General features: G+C 40.5%; 2 protein-coding genes across 2 annotated transcripts; one reads left to right on the top strand and one right to left on the bottom strand.

Moving 5' to 3' along the window:
* Positions 1-774: 774 nt before the first annotated feature.
* LOC143864774 (NAD(P)-binding Rossmann-fold superfamily protein) lies at positions 775-12,129 on the top strand. The gene is made up of 4 exons (XM_077375592.1): positions 775-1,461; positions 1,540-1,702; positions 1,775-1,961; positions 11,738-12,129. The coding sequence occupies exons 1-4, from the start codon at positions 1,006-1,008 to the stop codon at positions 11,898-11,900; spliced, it is 969 nt and encodes a 322-aa protein (XP_077231707.1). The 5' UTR covers positions 775-1,005; the 3' UTR covers positions 11,901-12,129.
* A 2,143-nt stretch (positions 12,130-14,272) lies between these two features.
* Positions 14,273-19,801, bottom strand: LOC143864772 (alpha/beta-Hydrolases superfamily protein). The gene is made up of 6 exons (XM_077375590.1): positions 19,361-19,801; positions 15,769-15,880; positions 15,518-15,611; positions 15,157-15,334; positions 15,009-15,078; positions 14,273-14,885 (listed from the first exon to the last, which is right to left on the bottom strand). The coding sequence occupies exons 1-6, from the start codon at positions 19,660-19,662 to the stop codon at positions 14,574-14,576; spliced, it is 1,068 nt and encodes a 355-aa protein (XP_077231705.1). The 5' UTR covers positions 19,663-19,801; the 3' UTR covers positions 14,273-14,573.
* Between the last annotated feature and the right edge of the window lie 5,145 nt (positions 19,802-24,946).

Here is a 24,946-nt window from a genome sequence, read left to right as displayed (position 1 = left end):
ACCTTAATCCCACAAGACCGATCCTTATTCCCCATCGTACACCTTTTAGAATGCCACTTTGGTGGCCATCCTGCATCAATATTCTTTCATGGATAACAATATATAAAAGCAGTGACTTCCTCTTTTGCTGTTTCATTTTTCCAGTTCCAATTGAAATCTTAACAATACGCTAAAATTGTGAAGGATGATAAATTAGCTTAAAAACTTGCCATTGGTTTCAACCATTGCATCCGAGTCAGAACTACATTAAACAATATTCAGTAACAAATAAACTGCACACGAAGGAAAAACAAAAAACTAAACCCTAGCATGAGTAGTATACACTATAATCATTTTATGAAGAAGTGGGTAAAATCAAAGTTTCCACATCATGTTTTCCAGGAATTCATTGACAATAATTTATCAGAGAATTACATGTGTTTGCCGGATGAGTCCAGGGAAAAAACCAACAGGAAATTCAATTTCTCACTCCGTAAGGAGAGGTGAATGAGACAGAGTGAAGTGATAGCTTTTTATGTGTAGTTGCAGTTTTACTCCCTATTCATTAGGAAAGATTTCAGGGAGAGATTGGAGGGGAGAGATATTAGGTATATGTGGCTTTTTAAGCCACTTGTGGTTAGAGACCTCCCTAAGCACGTGCTTAGAAACACTTTTCTATAGAGTCGAATGTAGAAGTGGAATTGACAGAGATATAGAGGTGAAACCCACAACAAATTTTGCCGAGGGGGAGAGCACATCAGATTCGATTTGGGCAGAGGGAGAGTGCCACGTCATCCAAACATGCAAAACACATTCCCAAATTTTTTTTTGTTAGGCTCTCTCTCTCTCTCTCTATCTACGATAGGATAATCATCATCAAAACTATAAAACCCTATCCAATGCTAATTTTGCGGGAATAAAATCATTCCCTAAAAAGCTCACTCATCCTAATCTTCTCTATTACTAGAAGTTAATAAATATCAAACTCCAATCCAATCTACTAGAGAGAGAGAGAGAGAGAGAGAGATGGCGACGAAGAAGAGGGTGGTGTGCGTGACTGGAGGCAATGGGTTCATAGGGTCGTGGGTGGTTCGAGTCCTAGTGGAGAAGGGCTACACCGTCCACGCCACATACCAGCCGGGCACCCGAACAGCCCACCTCCCTTCTTTATCCCTTCACCTCCACGAGGCAGATATCCTGGACCAGGGTGCCCTCCACAAGGCCATCCAAGGCTGCTCAGGCGTCATCCACATCGCGTCCCCATGTACCCTAGAGGACCCACGCGACCCCCAAACGGACCTCGTCCTCCCAGCCGTGCAGGGTACCCTAAACGTTCTGGAAGCATCTCGAAAGTCGGGGAGTGTGAAGCGGGTGGTGATAACGTCCTCCATCTCGGCACTCGTCCCAAACCCTAACTGGCCCACCAATACCCCTGTCGATGAGACCTCATGGACTGACCTCCATTACTGCAAGTCCCGCAAGGTAATAATAATATAAGAAAGAAAGAAGAAGAATTGATGTTGTATGTTGATTAAGAATTGAATTGAATTGATGTTGCAGAAATGGTATCCGGTATCGAAGACGGAGGCAGAGAAGGCGGCGTGGGATTACGCAAACAAGTATAGTATGGATATAGTGACCATACATCCCTCCACCTGCCTCGGCCCTCTTCTCCAATCTTCCTTGAATGCCAGCTCTGCCGTCCTACTCCAACTCCTTCAAGGTACCTCCTCTCTTTCTTTCTTTTTCTCCATTTATTCACACAACAGTGTCAACCTTTTTTTCTCTCGGGCAGGGTCAAGGGACACACAAGAGTATCACTGGTTGGGTTGTGTACACGTTGTAAACGTCGCTGAGGCTCATGTTTTGCTGCTTGAGACACCCAGCGCTTCAGGAAGATACCTCTGCACTAATGGAATCTACCAATTTAAAGATTTCGCATCGACCGTCGCTAAGTTATGTCCGGAGTATCCTGTACACAGGTACATGGCATTTCATTTGATTCTTCTTGGCACTCACATTTGGAATTCACTACCACATTATTTTCTTCTAGCATTAGCTTTTATCTTTTATCTTTTTGTTGCACGGGTCTACAATATCAGTTTTGTTTGTCCATGATATGATACATGTAGGCCAAAGAATTGGTTCTCCTTACAGAAATTGAGGTTTGTCTACAATACCTCTTTAGGATTGGTTCTCCTTACAGAAATTGAGCAGGCCAAAGATGCAGTTGCTCTTTTCTCCCGGAATTGACGAGTGAATCAACGATGATGAGCTAAATCCTCAGCTTCCACATGCCATTATTCAGCTTTCTATTTACTAAAAATCAGTGAGCTCCCTCCTTCTAGCATTGCAAAACAGAGTACAAGCGAAATTCCAAGGATCGAATTCCGGCAAAACGGACGGAATCAATGGTGGACAAATTGATTTAGATGACATAAACCGAGAAAAGTATAGCTATTGGTGATGAAGAGGGTTTGGGTTTAATGGAGATGGGAAAAGTTTGGGTGATTTTAATGGAGAAGAGGAAATAAAATAGGGTTTGAAGATGAGGTGGGTTTTGAGATGCGTTTGCAGAGAAATGGAAGGTGGTTTATGGGGATTCTGGGTTAGAAAATGAGATGGGTTCGAAGAGGAGTTTGGGCTGGGATTTGAAGAAATGGGTGGAGGGTAGCTAGCCGGTCGGAGGAGGCTTGGCCGGAATATTGCCGGAGCTCGACGGAGCTTACTGGAGAAGAAGAAGAGGAAGAATACATCAGGGTTTCAACGGTTCTTTTTCTCTCTACTCTCTCATTCTCTCGAATGAGATTTCCCAAAACTAACTTTTCTTATTGGAAGATTCTGAATTGCTCCTCCTCTCTCCGGTTCGGTGTCATTTTCCTTTTCAGTGTCTTCGTGGGTATCGGAATCGGAGTCTGGAGGATTAAACCTGTCTAGTGGCCGGCACATTTTTCTGAAAGGAGGCGGCTTTGGTGAGGTTTGTCTCTTATGAGTGGAGCCACTAGTGCCCCTCTGTGGGCCTCAGTTGTCGCAAAAGGACCAGTGGATGCTCGTCCTAGATGGGCTAGTGGGGCAAATTTGACTCCTCTTGGCGATCGGAAGAGTATTACAGCAGAAGGGATCTCTATAGCTTCTGGAGCCAATACGGTACTGCTTGGCCCTGTATCTGATACTGAGTTGGGAAATCGGTCCCACAAAGATGAGGGGGCGGAATGGTATCCAGTAAAAAGCAAATTTGGGAGAAGAGTCAAAAGTGAATCCAAAAGAAGATAGGATAGGGACCTGGGAGATTGGAGGTGTTGCAAATGTGCTTTCAGAAACTTCAGAAAGAGAGTCAAATGCTGGAAATGTAACAAGTTTTGGTCTACTTTGGATTTCAATTTCCGAGTGCAATAAGAAGAGATGGCGAGCCGGGCGGTGAGAAGGATGCCTGTCTCTATTCCAAAAGAGCCTGAAGAAGGGAAAGCTAGAGTGGAAAAATTACTTCCTGCTACTTCGGAAGGTATAGCTTTTAGTCTCGAAGTGGTTCCTTTGAAGTCTATTAGCAATGCAGATCTAGGCTTTTGGGGGAAGATGAGGGAGGGATGGGATGGTGATTTGGAGGTGATGGATGCCTGGCTCTCTCGAAACAGTACTCTTGGGGTAGAGGTAGTGGTTTATAAAATTGCAAACCTAGAAATTCAAATCTTGATTCCCGCGGGCGCAAACAGACCTCAATTACTTAAGGATTGATACCTTGCAAATAACTCTCCTCTTGAGGATCTTAAATTGTGGGATTCAAAATTCCCTAAGGCTGGGAATCCATACTGGTGGAAGATAGAAGGAGTTCCGCCTGAAGCCTGGTGCGTAGACAATTTTCGTCGAATAGGGGGAAAAATAGGTAAGGTGGTGGAGGTTGACTCGTCTTGCTACGCGGGGAATGGTTATGAAGAGGGTCGGTTGCTGATTTTGTCATAAGGCATTCCTGGTAGAGAGCTATCCATACAAAGCTCTATTGATGGAGCTCTCAGATGGATTCTAGCTTCAAGAGAAAGAGATGAAGAATAAGAGCATACAGTAAAAACCTCTGCAACTTCTGTGGTTGATCGGTTGGACAGGAAGGACGAGAGGCAGGTCTCTTTTAGTCCAGTCACTAAAGGGGTTCTTGAAGATGAAGTAGGTGAAAATCCCATTAATGTGGATAAGGAAGAATTCAATGCCATTAAAGAAGCTTCTCCCTCTGTGGTTGTGCCAGAGACTAATGTTAGGGAAGAAGGGGAGGCGGATCAGGTGGTTTTCTTGAATACAGACTATTGTGCGCTTCATGGGGCGCAGGATAGCATTGCAACAGATGGCGGAAATTTTGAATTTCAAAAATCCGGTTCCCCAGAAGGCTACAGATGGCGGAGTCTGTGTGGTCCTGTCAGGGACGTCTCATCAGGGGAAGAGTCCTCTTTTCTGGTCAACAGTTTCAATGATATTATTTCAGCATTATCTCCTCCGTCTAAACGAGATGCATCTCGAGTCTCGCTGTTCGAAGTGTCAGAAGTGGGCTCTCTAGATTTTTCTGGACTAGAAGTTTTTTCAACAACAGGCCCTCTAGTTTCTTTACCTGTGGGCCCTAAAAGTCAAGAGGAGTCTTGGGCCTCTGTTTATCCTCTAATTTTTGATGGGCCTTCTGTTTGGTGTCAACCGGCGTGCGCAAATGGGCCTAATTTTCTCTATCCTTTTACCTTAGCAAAAGGTTCGAACCTATCCCAACCTCTGATTCTCGATAGTCCCTGGGATGAAACCTATGACTATCCAGTCGATCTTTTCCTGCCTCCCGTATGTGGGGAGGCTTTTTCATATGCTTCTCCTTCTTCGTCCTTGTCGGGTTCCATAGCTCAGAGGTGCTTTCATGACTTAATTCTAGTGGGTGGTTCACGAACCAGTCTGAACTTCGAGATAGAGGAGGAGCTTGAGGAGGAAGGTCTGAGGGGGAGTAGTCTGGTGGAAAACCGTTGCATGCTTAGGAATCCAAATTCTATTTCTCCTGTTGGCAGTTCGTTCCTTCTTTGCTTTTTGGGCTACAAAAAGGTGATGATTGACCTTAGTGGTTTTGCAGGGCTGGTGAATTGTTTCTCTGGTGGTGCTAGGGAGCATCCTCTTCGTCTTCTCGTAAGGGTATCGCTTGGAAATTTCTCTCATCTCTCGTCTCTGAGATAGTGTAGCAAGGCGGTGCCTCTTTTACTGCCTTTTGTCTCAGAGCTTTCTCCTGTTTTATCGGAGAACGATTTTGGGTCTGGTTCTCATCAGGAAGTGGTTGATTTGATGGTGGACCATACTTTGCAAATTAGTGCTCACCTGGGCTTAATTTTTACGGGTCTTGAAGAGGAATACAGATCTAGTATCAAGGAAGCCGAACTCAGGGAGTTGGCGGTGTTATAAGTTCAAATACCCTTTCTGAAGCAAATTTGAAAAGGAAGGAAAGAGAGCTGGTAAGATTAAAATCTAATATCAATTATGACTCAGGGTCGCAAAGTAAAGGCCCTAAGTCTAAGAAAAAAGGAAGAGCTTTCGGTGCCAGGACGGGGAAGATTTCTTTTGTTTAAGGTTGTTAATGAAGATCTTATCCTGGAATATAAATGGTTTGGGGTTACAGGAGAAAAGAATCCAAATTAAAGAATACGTTAAAATATGGAGACCTGAAGTTGTGTGCCTTCAGGAAACAAAGTTTGCGCATATTAGTAGAATAGACATGAGAAGCATGGGGTTCAAAAATGAGTGGGATTTTGCGTTCTTAGCTTCTAAAGGAGCTTCGGGGGGCATTCTGGTGGCTTGGGACACGGTTAAATGGGTCATTAAGGATGTATGGCGTGGAGTTTATTCTCTGTCAGTAGCTTTCCGAAAGTCGAATGACAATTCTGTTTGGTTATTCTCTGGAGTCTACGGTCCTACATTATCAGCTGAGAAGAGCCTTTTTTGGGAAGAATTGGCAAAGATGAGAAATCTCTGCTCTTACCCTTGGTGCATTGGGGGAGACTTCAATGAAATTCTAGAAATAGGGGATCGTTTAGGGTGTCAGCGAGTCAATTCTGGCATGAGAGATTTTTTTGACTTCATCGTGATCAATGAGCTGGTGGATCTCCCGTTGGGCAGTGCATCTTTCACTTGGGCCAGAGGTTCGATCAAGAGTAGGCTGGACAGATTTTTACTTTCAGGAGAATGGTTGGCAACACTTCCGGAAGTCCATCAAAAAGCCTTAGCTCATTCAGTTTCTGATCACTGCCCTATTCTTTAAAATCCTCAAATGGAGTCGTGGGGACCGGCTCCTTTTAGATTTGAGCTAGCATGGTTGGAAGACTCCCTTATGGAGGGCCGTCTAGCAAGTTGGTGGTCTGATTGCGTCTTTGAAGGTCCAGCTGATGTAATCATTGGCAAAAAATTACGATTCCTTAAGTCAAAATTGAAAGAGTGGGCTAAGGAGAAGAAAGAGCTTGACCACGGCAGGAAGCGGATCCTTGAGGATAGAATGCTGGAGCTAAATGCCCTAGAAGAGTGTGGTCTGGCGTCGGACGAAGACTATGAGGATCGAGGAAGGTTAAGCCAAGAGCATAAAGGGCTGCTGCTGCTCGAAGAAATTTCTTGGCGTCAAAAATCCCGAGCAAGTGGTTGTCTGAGGGCGATAAAAATACAGCCTACTTCCATGCCATGGCCAGTGCCCGCAGGAGAAGAAACAGAATTGAATCCTTAATGGTGGAGGGGGCATGTGTGTCGGACAAGAAGAAGATTGTTGCAGAAATTATTGACTTTTACAGGTCGTTGTACTCAGCCGACGGGAGGCTTCGTCCAATTCCTCAAGAGATTCCGTTTGATAGTTTAAGCTTGGAGGAATCGGCTAGGCTGGAAACCCCTTTCTTTGAGGAGGAAATTAGGAAAGCATTGTTCTCTTTAGCAAAAGATAAAGCTCCTGGTCCAGATGGTTTCTGTTTGGCCTTTTTTCAACTTTGTTGGGAAGCTGTTAAATCGGACTTACTAAAATTTTTCCATGAATTTTTTGAGGGAGCAGTTCTTGACAAAGGAACAGGTGCTACTTTTATTTCCCTAATTCCAAAGATCGAAGGGGCGTCAAAAGTTTCGGATTTTCGTCCGATTAGTTTGGTGGGTAGCTTATACAAAGTCCTTGCCAAAGTTTTGGCGGATCGCCTCAAAGCGGTTTTACCATCAATTATTTCCGACTGTCAAAGCGCTTTCATAAGCAACAGACAAATTCTTGACTGCTCTCTGATAGATAATGAAGCTATCGATTATTACCGAAGGACTGGGGAAGGAGGAATTATTTGCAAGCTTGATATGGAGAAGGCATATGACAGAGTGGATTGGGGAGCTCTCGATTATCTAATGGGTCGAATGGGCTTTAGTGGCCGTTGGAGATGTGGTGGATCCGAAATTGTTTAGCGTCTGCTTGGTTCTCCGTTCTGATCAACGGATCTGCAAAAGGTTTCTTCAAATCGACTAGAGGTTTGAGGAAGGGGGACCCTTTGTCTCCTTTTCTTTTTGTGATTGTAGCAGAATCCCTTTGCAGATTGATGAAAAAATGAAGCGTGCTGGGTCTCCTTGAAGGGTTTCTAATTGGCAATAATAGGGTGGAAGTATCGATTCTTCAATTCGCGGATGATACTCTCCTGTTTTGCCCGCCGGTTGTCTCCCAGATTCTAAATCTTAAAGCAATATTAAGATGTTACGAGATGGTATCGGGTCAAAGATCTAATTTTGCGAAATCCAGGCTGTATGCGATCAACGTTTCCGCGTGTGACGCTTCTTCTTTTGCGGGAATTTTGGGTTGTGCCTTCGATTCTCTACCAGCCTCTTATCTTGGCCTTCCATTGGAGTGGGAAGACCAAACAAAACTTTATGGATCCCCATTATTCAAAGAATTGAGCGGAGATTGGACACCTGGAAGCGGTGCTTGGTATCCAAAGGTGGTAGGTTGGTACTCATAAAGGCAGTTTTATCAAATATTCCGATATATTTTCTCTCTATTTTTAAATGTCCCGTGAGTGTTGCTCAGAGAATTGAGCAAATCCAGAGAAGATTTTTGTGGGGAGGATCGGATTCTTCAAAAGGGATTTCATTGGTAAAATGGAGTGAGGTTTGTCTCCCCATAAAAAATGGAGGATTGGGTATTAGGAGGGTTAAAGGCTTCAACAAGGCTCTATTGGGAAAGTGGCTCTGGAGGTTTGGCAAAGAACGGTCTTCTTTGTGGGTTAGAGTTATTGGAAGTAAGTATGGGTTCTCGAATGGTCACTGGTGCTCTGCTGATAACTATAAATTTAAAGGTGTCTCGGTTTGGAGGGACATTTTGAAGGTGAAGGTTCTTTTTGAGAAAGGCGTTCGTTTCAGGGTCTATGTGGGGGACAGAATTCGGTTTTGGCTGGACCCTTGGTGCTTGGCCATGTCTCAAGGAGCTTTTTTCTGAGTTATTTATGGTGTCGTCTCAGAAAGGGGCATGGGTCAAGGACTGCTTTGAAAGAGTGAACGCGAAAGTGGTTTGGCCTCCTAAGTTTAGAAGAGCCTTTTTTTATAGAGAATTAAATTATCTTCAAGGATTCCTTTCTTTATTAGAACCTTGCTACATCAAGAAATTGGGCGCAGATAAACGAGTGTGGAGTTGGAGTCCTTCTGGATTCTTTTCAGTTAAATCTTTTTACCATCACTTGATTTTTAGTATAGCGGAGCCTTTATCTTCTTCGGTCTGGAAGTTCTTTTGTCCGCCTAGAGTTGCTTTCTTTGGGTGGTCAGTTTGCAGCGGTCGGATTCAGACAATGGACTTTTTGAGGAAGCGAGGAATGTGGTTGGTAGATTATTGTCCTCTTTGCTTATCTGCTGGCGAATCAATAGATCACCTTTTCATTCATTGCAAGGTAGCTCGAGTCATTTGGGGTCTCATTTTCACTCGCTTTGGAGTCTGTTGGGTTCCATCCAAAACTATGGCCTACTTCATTAGGAGTTGGGAGTGGAATCCTTGGAGAAAGAAATGCAGGATACTCTGGAAGATGTGCCTTATGGCTTCGTGGTGGTTCTTGTGGAAAGAAAAGAATGCGCGAGTCTTTGACGGAGAGGCTAGGTCTCCCTATTGGATTTATGTAAAGCTGATAGCAGCTATTATATCTTGGGCTCGGAGTCTCCCTTTGTTTCGCTTTGTTTCAGCTTTTGACCTTTGGGAAGGATGGGCAATCATCTGTAAGGAAGGGGTCAGCAAAGCGAAAATCATACAATCTTGGGTTCCTCCCTCACAGGGGCTAATGAAGCTTAACTTCGATGGCTCGTCTCTTGGTAACCCTGGGGAAGCAGGAATTGGGGGTCTATGTAGAAATGACAATGGGGAAGTTCTTTGGGCTTACCCAGGACCTATTGGAGTAGCGGACTCGAATGAAGCAGAGGTTAGAGCCGTTCATAGCGGGATTAAATTTCTGGATAGTCAGGTTTATGACACATCTATAGTGGAAGGGGATTCCTTAAATGTAATTCGATGGCTTTCGGGTGAGGCGGCTCCTCCCTGGAGATTTTTGCCTTTTTTCGAAGAGATTGAGGACCTGATTCAGGACTCTTCTATTGTGTTTGGCCATGTTCGGCGATCAGCCAATGCTGAAGCAGATTCTCTAGCCAGGGGAGGCGTTTTTAGGACAGTTTTAGAGTGCTTTGATTATCTTCCTCCTTGACTTATTGTAATTTTTCTCTATTTTTGGTTCTATCATTGTATCTATATCTTGTTCCTTGGAGTTGACCAACTCGGTCCTCTCCTTTTCTATGAATGAAATTGCAGCCACCTTTCAAAAAATGATATGATACATGTACTTGTCCCGTTTTAGACATCTCTATCATCATTTCATTGCTACTCCGTAATGAAAATGGTTGTTCAATCAGGACAATCAATGAAGCTATTAATTTAAAGTTGTTATCCAAAATCCTCCTTTTTGAATTATTTATTCTTTGTAGGTAAGCTGGGATTGAACCTCCGACCTCTAGGTTTAAGAACGAAGTTTAAACAATTGAGCTACTGGCTCAATCTCCTTACTTTTTGTACGCTACTTTTCTTATTATTTTTTTAACTTTTAATTTTAGAACTCTGAAATTTGTGAGGCTTGCACCTGGCCTCACGCCTCTGCCTTTTAGAAAAATTATATATATACTGTGTATTTATGTTAGAGACCTATAATATTGTCATGATTCTCTTTTTCGTTTATCATTTGTCCATGATTCATTTGGTAAATTTCAAAAATGGAATTTAAGTAATGCAGTTAGATGCTTCAGAACCCACAAAGTAGCATATATGCATCCATAAATTATGGGTGGGGTACGCAGTGCATCTTTTTAACAATCAAGAGTCTGTTATACCCACCTCAAGTTTTAGGAACATATATGGGAGATTTGGTTAGCCATTATTGTCCATGTATTGGTCCATGTTCTGTTTGGTGTACTATCATGTGGGCACATACCCTTCTCTTATGGTTCAAATAAGTCCACATTCATCAAATGCCAGGTCATTATTTGTCCATGAGCTTTTCCCTTCTTCAACTTCGCCCCATTTAGTTCCGCCATATTATTATGTTTGGTTTTTCGAGTTATGGAGATTACGTTGTATAGTTTGCTGATTTTTCTTCTTCCTGGTTTGCCAGTACGATGGCTTGGGGATTCTTTTTAATCCTTCATTTTGATAGATGAGTTTGGGTGGAGTTTTCTTTCAATTTGCATTCTTTTTCTTCTTTTAATGGTCAATTAGCATGCAATTTTCTCAATGTTTGTCATGTTGAAGGCTGTGTAGAAGCTTGCAATTTGGCATTCATTAGTTCCTGTGTACTTAAATGTTTTAGTCTTAGAGATTAACATGTGTAACATGGAAATCCTTGAAAACCCATCAAGCTGGCATGTTTATACATTCAGTTTAGTGAAAGATATATTGTTATTTTTTAGAAGCATAGCAAAATATATATAGATAATAAATGCATTCAAAATATGTAAGTAGTTTACTAACACAAGAAAAAAGATAGGGGGTTTTTCCTAATAGATGTCTTGAAGTGTGACCCGGGTGTGTGACATGTATACGTTACACAGTGGGTTTCAAAAATTGTAAATAGGCCAATCCCTTCGTTTTTTCTCCTGTTCATGGACTGGCAACATATATTCTTCTACGCATTGCCATTATGAAAGTGAACATCAATTAACTGACATTTTTTTTTATGACATAGGGTATCCCCACCCCATTTTAGGGCGGGACTAATCCCTATGGATGCACGCAGCCACCCGTAAACCACGTGCATCAGGTTAATTACCTGACATTTTGATCACATGAGATGACAGATGTTTACCTTAAAACCTTGTAAAACTGTAGACTTGTAACCGTAAATCCTAAGGAACAAAGGAGAAACCCTTAGTTCTGTTTCACCAACGTCTTGGCAAAGCCACAGTTAAAAGTCTCCATTATTTATACGATATTGCTGCACTATAATCTCTTCATTCCCACCCTACAATTGTAAGCTGTGAATCGATTTCCTTCTATTTTGTCAATATTCTAGAAAGGCTAGTAATCTCTATTTGTCTTATCATGAATATAAGAGGAAAGTCTTTTCTCCCTTTACGAAGTTAAGTTAGTATAACCATGTATTAATAACTGCCCGTACTTATTCATTATTTTGGTTTTCTTTTTCAATCTTGGGCATTCCAAATTGAACTTCACCCCATCTTTTAATATACTTGATTTTATCTGAATTCGATATCCTAATATTGATGATATCAGGTTTTCTGAAGAAACCCAACCTGGCCTCGTGGAATGTAAAAATGCAGCAAAGAGGTTGATCGATCTCGGAATAGTCTTCAGGCCAATTGAGGAGGCCATCCAAGATTCCGTCGGCAGCATGAAAGAGAAAGGCTTCCTTGGGCAAGCTAACCAACATTCTTAGATCTTTTACAGCAAGTGGGCTATCAGTCCATGCATATATGCTAATAAATGCTGTATTGGACAATAAAGTTATTTTCTCTCGTGGTTTACTCAATCTACTTTCATACCATAACTGAATGTAATTGGGTCTTGAGCAAATTAACATTACAAATCCTGTGTGTTACTTACCATATCATCAGACCTTTTACAGGATTGGATTCTCAATGAAGTTTGTCTTCCCTTCACTTTTAGCTCAGCTTTAATTTCATTTAGTAGGTTGTGAAGAGTCGTTTCATTAGAGATTTTGGTGTTCTTTTGCTTTCTGTAGTGGTTTAGTGATGCTTATTTTCATGTAAATAGCTTGTAAAGGGTTGATTTGATCTTCTGTTTGACTAGTGTCTGTTCTACCCCCAACAAGGCAAGCAAACTTAATATCATCAGCTGAGCACCTTCTTTTTCTCTGTTCCTTCGTTTTTTCCCCTCTTCTTTTACCTTCACACCCCACCAGTAGGTCCATGTGCTCAAGGCTCCCCCTATCCTTACCCTCAGCTGAGCCCCTATCATGGTGGTTCTTCTGGCAGTGCATGTGCAACAATCACCACAACACCCCACTTTGTCTTCATCCTCTCCCTTAAATCTTTATCTCCCTCCATTGATGTTGAGAGGATGCAGTGGCTGCTAAAATGTATGAGTCTGTGCACTCCTTCCTGGTTGTCAACCCGTAGCATTCGTGATTCTCTCTATCTGCTTCTATCAGAGGAAAAATCGATTCTGGGAGCTTTGCATGGCTGGCGTTTGAATTTGATGCAGCGGAAGTTGACTCTGTACCTATTATGGTTTCAAACATAGTTTTTTTTTTAAATGGAGGTTTCAAACATAGTTATCGGCTAAGTTATTTCTGCTTCTCAAATTTAAGGGAAGATCACTACCCATTCGTTTCATACAAATTTCCTCCTAATTAAGAGAAGCTTCCTATTTATTTTCTCTTTACTTTCTTAAGAGCTTTTTCCTTCCCGCATTCTCTCTTTTCTAATCCTCTCACTTTCCACTTTTGCTTCATGCATTGCGACACTGGTCTTTATCGTTGAGTGGCGAGACTATTCTGAAGTGTGACACATGATCACACATGATCAGGCTAATCAGTACCATCCAAAATTATGGGCCTCGCCATGATTGGATGATCCTATCAAATGATTTCTACGTGCTAAATGTGGCTCATTGCCCTTCTCACCTATCCCTTTTCAAGCTATTGATAGAACAGTTAGTCTGATTTAGTGCAATTTTCACCCAATGGCCTTCCTGATCAACAATTGCTATCTGTACGAAAAGATCGTTAGTCTCGGCAGTTTCACGGTTGTGTAAATGTTAGATTGTCTCGTAAAAAAGAGTTACATACCAGGTATTGTTAACATTCGGATTACAAAAAAATGAACCTGTCTCTCAATCCGAACACTCCGTTGTCTTCTGCCACAGTAGATGGATCATGTGGATTTTTGCTTAAATAACAAACTGTTGATCACCCATAAATATATTGGAAGAGGCAATTTCACCCACATCATGTCATGGGAGTCTGAAGCTTCCATCAGTGGTAGATAACGGACTTAAGTTTGGGTCGTCCACTTGGCTTTTTTACTATTCCCAAATCAGTTCCCAATTGACTGCAGACATTGTCTTAATTATTGTATTTGGAGAAGGCTATGAATTTGATTTTTATGTCTTGAGGAAAATGTGTAATTCGTTAGCATTGCTACTAACAGCGTAGAACAGAGGATTGAGATCTTTAAAGAGACCCTCACTTTCAAGCGCGAGGAAGCATCTCCTGCTTTGTTTCACGACAATTTACTTTGTTAAGGTTATCATATTATTATAGCATATAAATCCCTTGCTTAAAGAAAATAGCTCACATTGTCTATCTTGGTTGAACACGGTCCTCTCAAGAAAGCCTCGCCGTAATTTATCCCTTAGCTAATATGCCAGTCTACTTCATGTCGCTCGCGCTATTTATCCAAGATAGACAGTGTGAACACGATAAATTAGCTACGGTACACTTGCTCACATTGGATAAATTAACAGCACTTGTTCTTGAGAGGACCGGTTGAACACTTGCTCACATTGTCTATCTTGGATAAATTACACACGGTCCTCTCAAGAACAATCGTTGTTAATTTTGTTTACTTGTAGTACAAACTCACTAAGCAGAGAGAGTTCGCTAGAAATAGGCAGAGCTGTACATAGCTTGTAGTCATTTTTCCCCACACAGTCCCCAAGGCTATGTCACTCAGACGCTGCAATTATTTTTCCAATCAAGCAAAGCTTTCAAATTCAATAAAAGCATACCATATTCAACACTTACAGTGCTAAATATCAGCACCTGAAGGCAGCCTTCGTGTAGAATAACCACAGAGGAATGATGCATATGCTTTCTATTCTGCTCAAAGATAATCAAGGCAGAAGGCTTTAACAATTATCATATACATGAATTACAACATGATGAACCCTAAATCATCAAAAACAAATCAAGGGGCATTCTGAATTTTAGACTCAATCGTGGACTTGCCTGAGATTCATGGCATCTCTTGAATCTTCCTAAATTTTCTCAACACCAGGAACATGAATGCTATGATATGTGATTCTTGGTTTCAACTTTCAACATCTAGGTCGTGTTCATAAAATGGTGGGAGAGGTAGGATTTCACTCATGAAGGAGGGAGAGTTGCCAACCAAGGGAGCAGTTTTTCATGGACTAATTCAGGTCGATCATCATGTGGGCAGTGCCCTACACCCTCCAGAACATAAAGGCTTATATTTGGAAGCTGAGAAGGGAGAGCAGAGAAATATTTACCAACAGGTCCATCACGAGGAGTAAATGGGTCTTGATCACCCCATAAAACCAGAACAGGTAATGAGATTTTTGGCATCAAGGATATCGGATTCGGCCCTGGTGGGCCTGTCACAACAGAAACAAACACATCAAGTGCCCCTTCATCTTCCGCCGGTTTCTTAATGATCTGCATATTGAAGAGAGTTTCAAAATTAAATAACAAATCAGAAGAGTACCATTAAAAAAAATAACAAATCAGAAGAATAGCAATGTTACAGCAATGGAATTCAAATGTTAAGAGTCAATTTACCTCTACCAGATCTTCATCAACAGATTCCTTGTTTCCATACACAGACAATAGGATGTTCTTCAGATTATCTCTGTGTCAGTCTCAATACATGAGATTTTTGTTTTTTTTATCGCATATTACAAACAATAAGAACAACTAGAAAATGTACCTTTGTTTGACACGCTCAAAAAGTGCCGACGCAATTCCCCGTTGCTTTAATAAGAAGTCAAACAACCAAAGTAAAGGCAGCAATAGCTTAATTCTCCAATCGTCGACAATTGCCTTGTTGTTCATGCCGCCAGCACAGTTCAGTAGCACGAGCCCCCGAACCAGGCCGCTTGAAGATTCTATTTGAGGAAAGGAGATCATGTAAGGTGCAGAGATATGATTCAAAGCTAATCTGATGGCTCAGAATCTCAAAGAATCTGGCCATTCAAAAAAAGAGAATCTCAAAGAATTTGTGATGTTTCTTGAGCAATAGCTTTTCATCCAGAGAAACTCATGAAACAATTATGAAATCATCAGCCAACCTGCAGCAGCAATAACACAAGCAAGGCTTCCAACCGAGTTTCCAATCAACACAGTTGGCTTCTGAACGATTTCGTGTAAGAAATCCAAAATCAACTGTTCCAAATTGTTTTCTATGAGAGATTTAACAATGCAAGAAGATCTAAGACGTTTGCAGAAACTAGAGTAACAACGACAGGATAACCCCAAAATTTGCAGCAATTTAATGAGATACGTAGAACATGGTCAGTCGCAGAGAAGTAGACAAGATTACCTGTGCCCATGCCTCCATTGTATACGCAAAGCCTGCTGGCTTATCTGAAGCACCAAAACCAAGCAGATCTATGGCATAAACAGTGTAGCTTTCAGCTAATGTGTTGATATTCCTGAAGTCAAGCAGATAGAACCCAAAGTTCACATAAAAAGTGTAGAAAGAATTTACAAATGTTATTTAGAACCTAAAGCACAAATAGACAGAATCCAATGTTGACAGTGAACCATAAAACAAATAGTTACATCAATCAGAAGGCAAGCCAATGCAATAATATTCCTGAACTCAAGTAGATAAAAGGAAAAGTTCACAAAATTCAGGTTATCTTGCAAGATATCAAATAATTAATAACAGCCAGAAAGCAAATACTGCCAACAATCTGGAACAAAGTAAAAGGAATCACGTTGAGAAACTGAAGAATCAAACCATATATAGGGTAAAACCAATCTTCTCATGTTTCTGAACAAAAAATAGATAGAACAAAAAACAATCAATTAGTGAAGAAGGAACCATCAATATATTCAAAAATTGGCCTGGGAAGAAAACAGTCAAGCAGTACATCAATCTTATATTCCTAAGCCCCCATATACATGAAGCACCACACTTACAATTCCTCAAATATAATTATTAAATAAAGAGAAACAAATTAAATGTTTTGTCATAAAACATACTTATCCTCCTATATACGATTAGCTAGTTAACACATTGTTCATTAAAATCTAATAAAACATCAACAATAATAATAAAAAATGAACTAGAAATAGCTATTAAACATATTGTACATTAAAATCCAATAAAACATCAACAATAATAAAAAAGGAACTGGAAAAAGCGACAATCCCATAAAAAATGGAACTTTTCAATAATTTCACGAGACCCCACCTCACCCGTACCATCTCGTATCAATAGTACCTGAACCTACTACCTTTTCTCAAGCAGCTGAGGTACCTGAATGACGAGAAGCTATGCCAAAGGAAATTCAAGCTCTGGAAGACAAACTGTTGGAAAGTCAATGGTCTGATCTGTGACTTAATCGAACCCGAGAATTGTTACTTGAAAGGAGAACTTTTTTCTGTTGGAAACCAGAAATGTAAATAAACCAGTACTTATCTTTTTTTGTAGAAAAACGTTTCTGGAAAACCCGATTAAGAAGAAGAAGGCTGAGTCGTGCCACTGGTCACTCTCCTTTAGAATCGTATCCGCCCCCTACCGGTGCAACCGGGATCCGCGAACCGATGCTCCAAAAGATAAAACACCCAAAGTTGGCTCCAGTCCACGTGCACTCGCTGACTGGTCCACCCAGAACCACCTTGGAATAGTGCTCAAACACAGAAAGATCGGAGGAAGAAGATAATAAAAAACAGTACAGAAGTTGCCTTTAAAAATCAGAATTCGTGTACATCAATCTGTTTTCCAAACGGTGTTGATCTCTCCTTTTTATAGATGATGAGGAAGTGACCGTTGGAAGAGATTAATCACCACCATTAGTGTCTTAAACGTTTCTCTCCCAACAGTCACAAATGTGACTGTTGGATATGAAACGGTTTGCACACTTATTAGGGGTGTCAATACCAAAACATGGGGATATTAAAAACCGATTTAAATTTAATGGGAAAAATTAAATATGATTTGGGCATTAAAAAGATACTTTAACTGTACCCAAACCCGAACCCGGACCTCGGACCTCGGGCCACGGGATCCAACAAATTCTAAAGCCCCTTGAAGGCTCAAGCCTTTCTCCAACTCTCCATCTTATATGGATGAGAAAAATTCTCTCAAGCTCCTATGTGGGACTATTTATTTTGCCTTGGTTTAGAGAGCACAACATTCACACACACATCAAGGTCTTGGGTTCAAAACTTCAAATCCCCATTCATGCAATTGATTCTAGTTTTCATAAGAAAGAGGGGGATAACTTTAATTTGAATCTTCCCTCCAAATTTTAAACACCAAACAAAAGCATCTTTGACTTTTCTATTTAAAATTTTTTAAATTGTCCAACACAAACATACCAGGACCATCACCTCTAGGCAAATGCCCTATTGGATGCAAATGGATATATAAAACCAAATACAAGGCAGATGATTCCATTGAAAGATACAAGTCATGACTTGTAGCCAAAGGCTACACTCAAATGGAAGGTCTTGATTATCACGATACTTTCACTCCAGTAGCCATATTAGTTACTGATCGATGCCTTGTTGTTGCTGCTGCTATAAACCATTGGGATATTGGAGATCTTTTCTACGGCAATATTTTGGAGGTGCAAATGGGAAATATTTTACGGCAATGGAACCGGCAATATATTGGAATTTCACTCCAATATTTTGGGGATATTGGCAATCTATCCTACAGTAATATTTTGCTGCCATAAACCACTTATAGATTGGGCTAAATTGGAGGACATTTTGGTGATCTATTATACAACAGATATTATTCGCAACTAACGCTCGGTCATACGGTAAAAAGGCATAAAGAAAACTGCCCCACTCCTCGCTCTTCCCCCGCTCCCCACACACACACACACACACCCCGATTGGCTAAAACTCAATTTTGACGGAGGCGTGAGAGGAAAACCAGGTTGTGCTAATAAGGGATGCAGACAAATGTACCTTGTTGTCCTTCTTTGGTCCAACAGGCGTCTGCGAGTCAAATGAGGCAGACACAAAGGCTTTATTGTGGGGTATCAAGTGGTACATGTCTCATTTCTCCTCCCCCTTGATCGTGGAGGACGACTCTTCCAATGTTTTGGCCTGGGCGATTGGTTCGACAATGCCTTATTCGGTTGATCAGACCTTACGGAAGCCTCAAATTGTTTTCCGTGAAAGAAAAGTGTCAAAAACTATTGGCCCACGATGGATCGCACCTCCTGACGGATTTTATAAGTTAAATTTTGATGGAAGCTCGTTGGAAAATCCAGGCCCGGGTGGAATCGGGGGCACGCTACGTGACGCAAATGGGTTAGTCATCATGACTTACTCAGGGCCGGTTGGGTTGTGTGATGCAAATGAGGCTGAGGCAAAATCATTACTCTTCTGGCTGAGATGGTATAAGTCTCACAATATGGGTCCTCTGATGGTAGAAGGGGACTCCACAAATGTTATTGCGTGGGCTAGGGGTAGACGTGCTGGGCCATGGAGACTAGCTAGCACGGTGGAAGAGATTAGAGACCTTATTCGAGATATCCGCCCATCATTAACGCATAGGAGACGAACAGCAAATTCAATGGGCGGACGTTTTAGCAAAGGCAGGTGCAATCCGATCAGACACGGAAATATCTTTTAACGATATCACGGGGATTACATAAGATTATAGCCTTGCTTTTTGTGTACAGTCACAGGGAAGTGTCAATTTGTAAATTTTTTACAGATGAAATGAAATAGTTACCTTCTCAAAAAAAAAAAAAAGCAATATACAAAACCTAATACAGAGGAAAGGAGAAAAAGAAGAAGAAAACGTAAATTCCCAAGCAACAAATAGTCACAAACAAGGGAAGAGAATGAATGACAGTTTTCCTTGAGCCTTGTTGATAATTACATGGAAATCAATAAAGAAGATTGGAACAAGTGGTATTCTAAAAGGAGAGATGAATAACCTGCGCCAGTGGGCGATGGAGGCACCAAAACCGTGAACGAGGAGCAGAGGGGGTCCATTACCCTTTACCAAGAAGTTGATGACGTGGCCCCTCCACAGCCATGTGTTACAGCTCTGGTATATCTCTCTCACTTCCAACCTATCAGCCAGGTTTCTGGCATTGGACAAAACAAGGATGGAATTACTGAGATGGGTTTGCCTTGAAGGACGAAACAGCACTGAACAAGTACAAGTCCTAGGAGAAGAACAAGTAAAGAGACGAGGAGGTGAAGATATGGTGGTGGGAACAAATGCCACAGCCATGCTCTTGTTTGACCCTTATTTTTTCTTAGGCCTTGCTCGCTCTACAGTTTTATAGATAATTGTCATTGTCACCCTGTTGAGGCTTTTCAAGCTTTTACTTTCTCTTGATTTTCAATCTGGATTCAAGAAACAAAATGAGTTTTTCCAAGTGTCCTTGGCAATATAATCCTGTTTGGCAAACTCACATCTAAGAATCAATTTTGCCACTACTTGTGAGTTGAATGATGTTTCTCTGTATGACATAAAATATTAATTCTGAATTAGCTGCAGCTCGGAGATAAATGCGTCAATCACTAGGTCTTAGGGTAACTCACGGGATCAACAAGGATGTCCTATATTTAAGACTATATCTAAGAGGATTTACAGTTTCAATCTCACCTAAGCCTTCTTAAATATGTTTGGCCAGACGAATTTGATAAAGTTTTTATCAAATGACTTTAAAAACAATTTTGTATTTTTCAACGGATTTGAAAATGCATTAGCAGGCCCAAGCTGAAAGATTGGAATGTGTTACCATTAGGTGGGCAAGGGGATAATTGATGTCTACCCGAGTAAGAACCAACCCCGTGAATGAAGGGTTGGAGGAAGGATGTACACATCGGATATGAATAGGGTATGTTGATCTAACAGTCATTTTCAGGGCAATGTCCTAGTGGGGACCTTTTGCCTAATGTGACCATAGTTGGACTACATTGCGTAGGTCCGTAGTGGGGCCCATCTTAGGGCTCGCAGGATAGGTTGTTAGATCCCTGCATTGATATTACTCATAACTCGCATGACCCGCTACGATCCTTGGAGGATCAAGGTCCAGGATTTATAGGTTCAATTGACGGATTAGATTTAGTGTATTCGATACAGAGAGGATTACACATTAGTGCATATACGGTGTATATTAGTTGATTAAATAATTAAGGGAAATGATATATCCCCCCCTTTTGATCACCAGGAAAATCCCCTGTCAGTGTATCAATGACTAAAAAGGAGTTGTTGTACTTTTGTCAAAAGAATTCAATGCCCTTGATTGCCACAAACACTGACAGGGGGTGTTCCCGGTGATCAAAGGGGGCTGATATATCACTTCCCTTAATTAATATGATTAATTGATTAATTTGAGGAAAGTTGAAAGTTCCAAATTGGTGGAGTTTTGAAAGGAAGGGATAAAGAGAGACGGTTTCCATATTTGCAAAAGGTGTTTTTGAAACAAGTTTACAAAACAAATAAAAGAATTTTATTAAAATGGAAAGTGAGTGTTTTTGAGAAGCTTAGGCATCCAAGAGTCATTGGACGTCCAGCCTACCTCTCAATCTCTATATATAGTGGAGAAGGGAGAAGTAAATTGCTCTTGCACCATTTTACACTCTTTCCTTCTCTCTCCAAATTTCCAAAAAATTAACTCTCTCTCTCTCTCTCTCTCTCTCTCTCTCTCTCTCTCTCTCTCTCTCTCTCTCTCTCTCTCTCTTCTTCCACATGTTTTTCCTCTTGGCTTTGAGCGAAGTTTTGGAAAAAAGGTTCTTCAAGATCTCTGTGATATTTTTCCTCTTTGACTTGGAGCCAAGATTGATAAGAAGGGTTCTTCTCAACGTCCTCCATTGTCTGTTGCGATCAAAGGGAGCCATCACTCCAACTTCCTAGGCTTCGTGTTTGAGAAACATCGAAGCCAAGAGAGGAGTGAATCAAGCATAGGTTACTAGTCAGGTAACCAAATCGGTATTGTTTTCTTGGTCTTCTGAATTTTAATTATGTCGCCATCGACAATCTAGTAATCTAGGTATTCTGGGTTAAAGAACGAGAGAGATTTTTTTGTTTTCCATATCCATGGCCTCTTCCTCTGCGACTGGATCCCTCATTCGTCCAACATTTACACCCCACCCCCCCTTTCGAGGGCTTACCAAAAAGTAGAAGTGTATCGGAGGGATTGATATGTCGATATGGTATGATAAATTGATATGGTACTAATACGTGGTCTATATCGTGTCATATTTACGTGAATGCGCTAAACCTTTATTCTTTTTTGTTTTGTCATTTTAAAGCAATTTTGCTTGACATGAGATTATATGACCTAAATTGACATAGATTTACTAGATTCAATTATGAAACATTAATATTTGAAGTGTGAATCCATGGATCAAAGATTCACAAAAAATATAAGATTTGGGGTATGAATTAATGCGTTAAATAATTACAAATTTTATAGATTTTTCGTCCAACATAAAATCCTTATTTCTTCTTCTTCTTCTTCCTCTTCTTCTTCTTCTTCTTCTTCTTCTCTCTCTCTCTCTCTCTCTCTCTCTCTCTCTCTCTCTCTCTCTCTCTCTCTCTTCTTCCACATGTTTTTCCTCTTGGGCTTTGAGCAAAGTTTTGGAAAAAAGGTTCTTCAAGATCTCTGTGATATTTTTCCTCTTTGGCTTGGAGCCAAGATTGATAAGAAGGGTTCTTCTCAACGTCCTCCATTGGCTGTTGCGATCAAAGGGAGCCATCACTCCAACTTCCTAGGCTTCGTGTTTGAGAAACATCGAAGCCAAGAGGGGAGTGAATCAAGCTGAGGTTACTAGTCAGGTAACCAAATCGGTATTGTTTTCTTGGTCTTCTGAATTTTGCTTATGTCGCCATCAACAATCTAGTAATCTAGGTATTCTGGGTAAAAGAGCGAGAGAGATTTTTTTGTTTTCCATATCTCCATGGCCTCTTCCTCTGCGACTGGATCCCTCATTCGTCCAACATTTACACCCCACCCCTACCCCCCCCTTTCGAGGGCTCACAAAAAAGTAGAAGTGTATCAGAGGGATTGATATGTCGATATGGTACTAATACGTGATCTATATCTTGTCATATTTACGTGAATGTGCTAAACCTTTATTCTTTTTATTCTTTTTTGTTTTGTCATTTTAAAGCAATTTTGCTTGACATGAGGTTATATGACCTAAATTGACATAGATTTACTAGATTCAATTATGAAACATTAATATTTGAAGTGTGAATCCATGGATCAAAGATTCATAAAAAAATATAAGATTTGGCGTATGAATTAATGTGTTAAATAATTACAAATTTTATAGATTTTTCGTCCAACATAAAATCCTTATTTCTTCTTCTTCTTCTTCTTCTTCTTCTTCTTCTTCTTCTCTCTCTCTCTCTCTCTCTCTCTCTCTCTCTCTCTCTCTCTGACTATCTCTTCCTCTCTTGATTAGTAATAATACATAAATAACATGCATGTTTGATACAAGATTTCGTGAGATCTGAGTGTTATATGTGTTGATTTTATTATTTAATCTATTCTAATTTTTTCATTCTATTGCATTTGTTGATAAATTTATCTAGGTAATGTAGTGTTTGATTATTTTTTATGTTTGTTACGATAGATATATGTTATGCATGCCTTTGGTTTTTCTTTATTTTATTTACTTATTTTTAGTTTTACCTAATAAAATTTCATAATATCCGCTATGTTTTAATTGATATATGTGTGTGTATATATATAGGGAAATGATTTCTGCACTCCACTATTTGCATAAACATGCGCACCAATTTTTGTCGTGTAGTATTTAAAGTGCTATCAAATGACTATCACAGTTCTCAAAAAGCTCTTAAATCCCTTTAAATACTACACGACAAACATGTGGAACGCATGTTTATCAAAACATTGGAGCGCTAAAATCATTTCCATATATGTATATAGTGCTACATCACATGTTAGGAGCATGATCCACGCATGTATTAGTTTATGTGCCTATTTTTAAGAACTCATTCTTACTTTTTTTGTATTTTACATACTTTTTAACTTTTCATTAATTCAATTTATTTTATATTTGATATTTTAGAAAATTAGTCCTAGATCTTTGTGTAGTATCTTGTTCATATTGCTATTTCTTTCCTTTTTGCACTATTTTCCAACTATTTTACCTATTAGAGTTTATGACGTATTGTAGATACCCCATTTTGACCGAACCCTAAATAGGGGAGTGGAATATCTAAAATGTGGGTGTCAATGCTAATTAGGAGCCTAAAGGAAATAGTCAGATTTTAGCTCTGTTTCTTACCTGCCCCCTCCCCCCTTTGTATAGTTGAAAATAGCCTTGGATATGCACATAGGAGGGGTGCATCAATTACAGAGTGGGCTGTCCAATAAGATGCAAGGGGGTTTAATTTATCATCTCTTTCTATATATATGGACTCGATCGGATTTTTGGGTGATAGGGATATTTGTAAAAATCTCAGAGAAATACAGAGAGATGAGAGAGGGAGAGATTTCTAGCTTCATTACCTCCGGCCATCAACCCCATGCTCGCCGGCCATCTCCTCTTCTCCACCTCCGATCACTATTCACCTCTTCTTCTTCAATCATCTCACCCACCATTACTTGATCTTCATTCTCATATCTCTGAAACCCTAGATTCGAAATCCTAACCTCTTCCATCTTCTTCCCCCGACTAATCCAGTCAGATTCCGGCCAATCTCCGGCCCAATTTCCGACCACAATTCGGTACCGCTATTAATCCTTCAAGGCTAGGACTATGTCCTAGATAAAGAGTTTTAGAGTTAAGGTTTGGTCTTTGTTTTGTTGTGTGCTTGTTTGTGCTTGTTTTAGAGTTAGGGGTTTGTCCTAGAGTTATAGGAACCCCTCCGTCCGATCAGTTGGTGATCCACATCGCCGACTGGTGACTAGAATATGATACGTTAATGATCCATTTATTTTTCTTAGGAAACACAACCTAGTTACACATAGGTTGTAGGAACCACCTGCATTAGCTTAGGGCTAACCTGCATTTAGTTAGGGCATATAGGGTGTCCTAAAATCCGCAATTCACTGGAATTTAAATAATCGCACAAGAAATTTTAATAACTAGACCGGTCTTTTAGATCGAATCTAGGATAGAGGTCTAGGTGTCTTAGGCATCATAGCTTAGAATAGGTGCGAAGAACTACGTTGCTCTGATTCTCGTGGAGGCAGGGATACGTAGGCTTCTTTGGATGAACATCAGACTGTCCAAGGACTCGGGCTAAATCGTTTAAAGTCTTAGGACTTGTTGTGTTGTCGTGTTGTGTATCTTGTTGTGTTTTCTTACCTTCATGCGCAGACCTTATACCTTTAGTTGTAGCATGCATGTTTTTGTTCACCGGAACTTAGACACCAGTTAAGCATGTCACTCATAATCTAGTTGTGATTAGGTGACACATCTTTCATTTATTTTGTGCATATTTATTATTTTATCCTCAGGAAATGCATGCTTAGGTAGACGACTCCTGAGGATTGTTCCCATTTCACATGATTTTCACCCAAAAACTC

Source organism: Tasmannia lanceolata, unplaced genomic scaffold (assembly GCF_043159265.1).
Source record: "Tasmannia lanceolata isolate RefF3 unplaced genomic scaffold, GAP_Taslan_0.1 ptg000054l, whole genome shotgun sequence".
Taxonomy (NCBI): Eukaryota; Viridiplantae; Streptophyta; class Magnoliopsida; order Canellales; family Winteraceae; genus Tasmannia; species Tasmannia lanceolata.
The sequence above is the reverse complement of the archived record's forward strand: the minus strand, read 5'-3'. Positions and strand labels throughout refer to the sequence as shown.

Bases quoted from the DNA above. Each gene is read 5' to 3' on its own strand.
- LOC143864774 (XM_077375592.1), top strand. From the start codon at position 1,006: ATGGCGACGAAGAAGAGGGTGGTGTGCGTGACTGGAGGCAATGGGTTC. The intron at 1,462-1,539 runs GTAATAATAATA...TTGATGTTGCAG, and splicing joins ATTACTGCAAGTCCCGCAAG to AAATGGTATCCGGTATCGAA. The intron at 1,962-11,737 runs GTACATGGCATT...TGATGATATCAG, and splicing joins CCGGAGTATCCTGTACACAG to GTTTTCTGAAGAAACCCAAC.
- LOC143864772 (XM_077375590.1), bottom strand. From the start codon at position 19,662: ATGGCTGTGGCATTTGTTCCCACCACCATATCTTCACCTCCTCGTCTC. The intron at 15,612-15,768 runs GTAATCTTGTCT...AATTTGGAACAG, and splicing joins CAATGGAGGCATGGGCACAG to TTGATTTTGGATTTCTTACA. The intron at 14,886-15,008 runs GTAAATTGACTC...TTCAATATGCAG, and splicing joins TTGATGAAGATCTGGTAGAG to ATCATTAAGAAACCGGCGGA.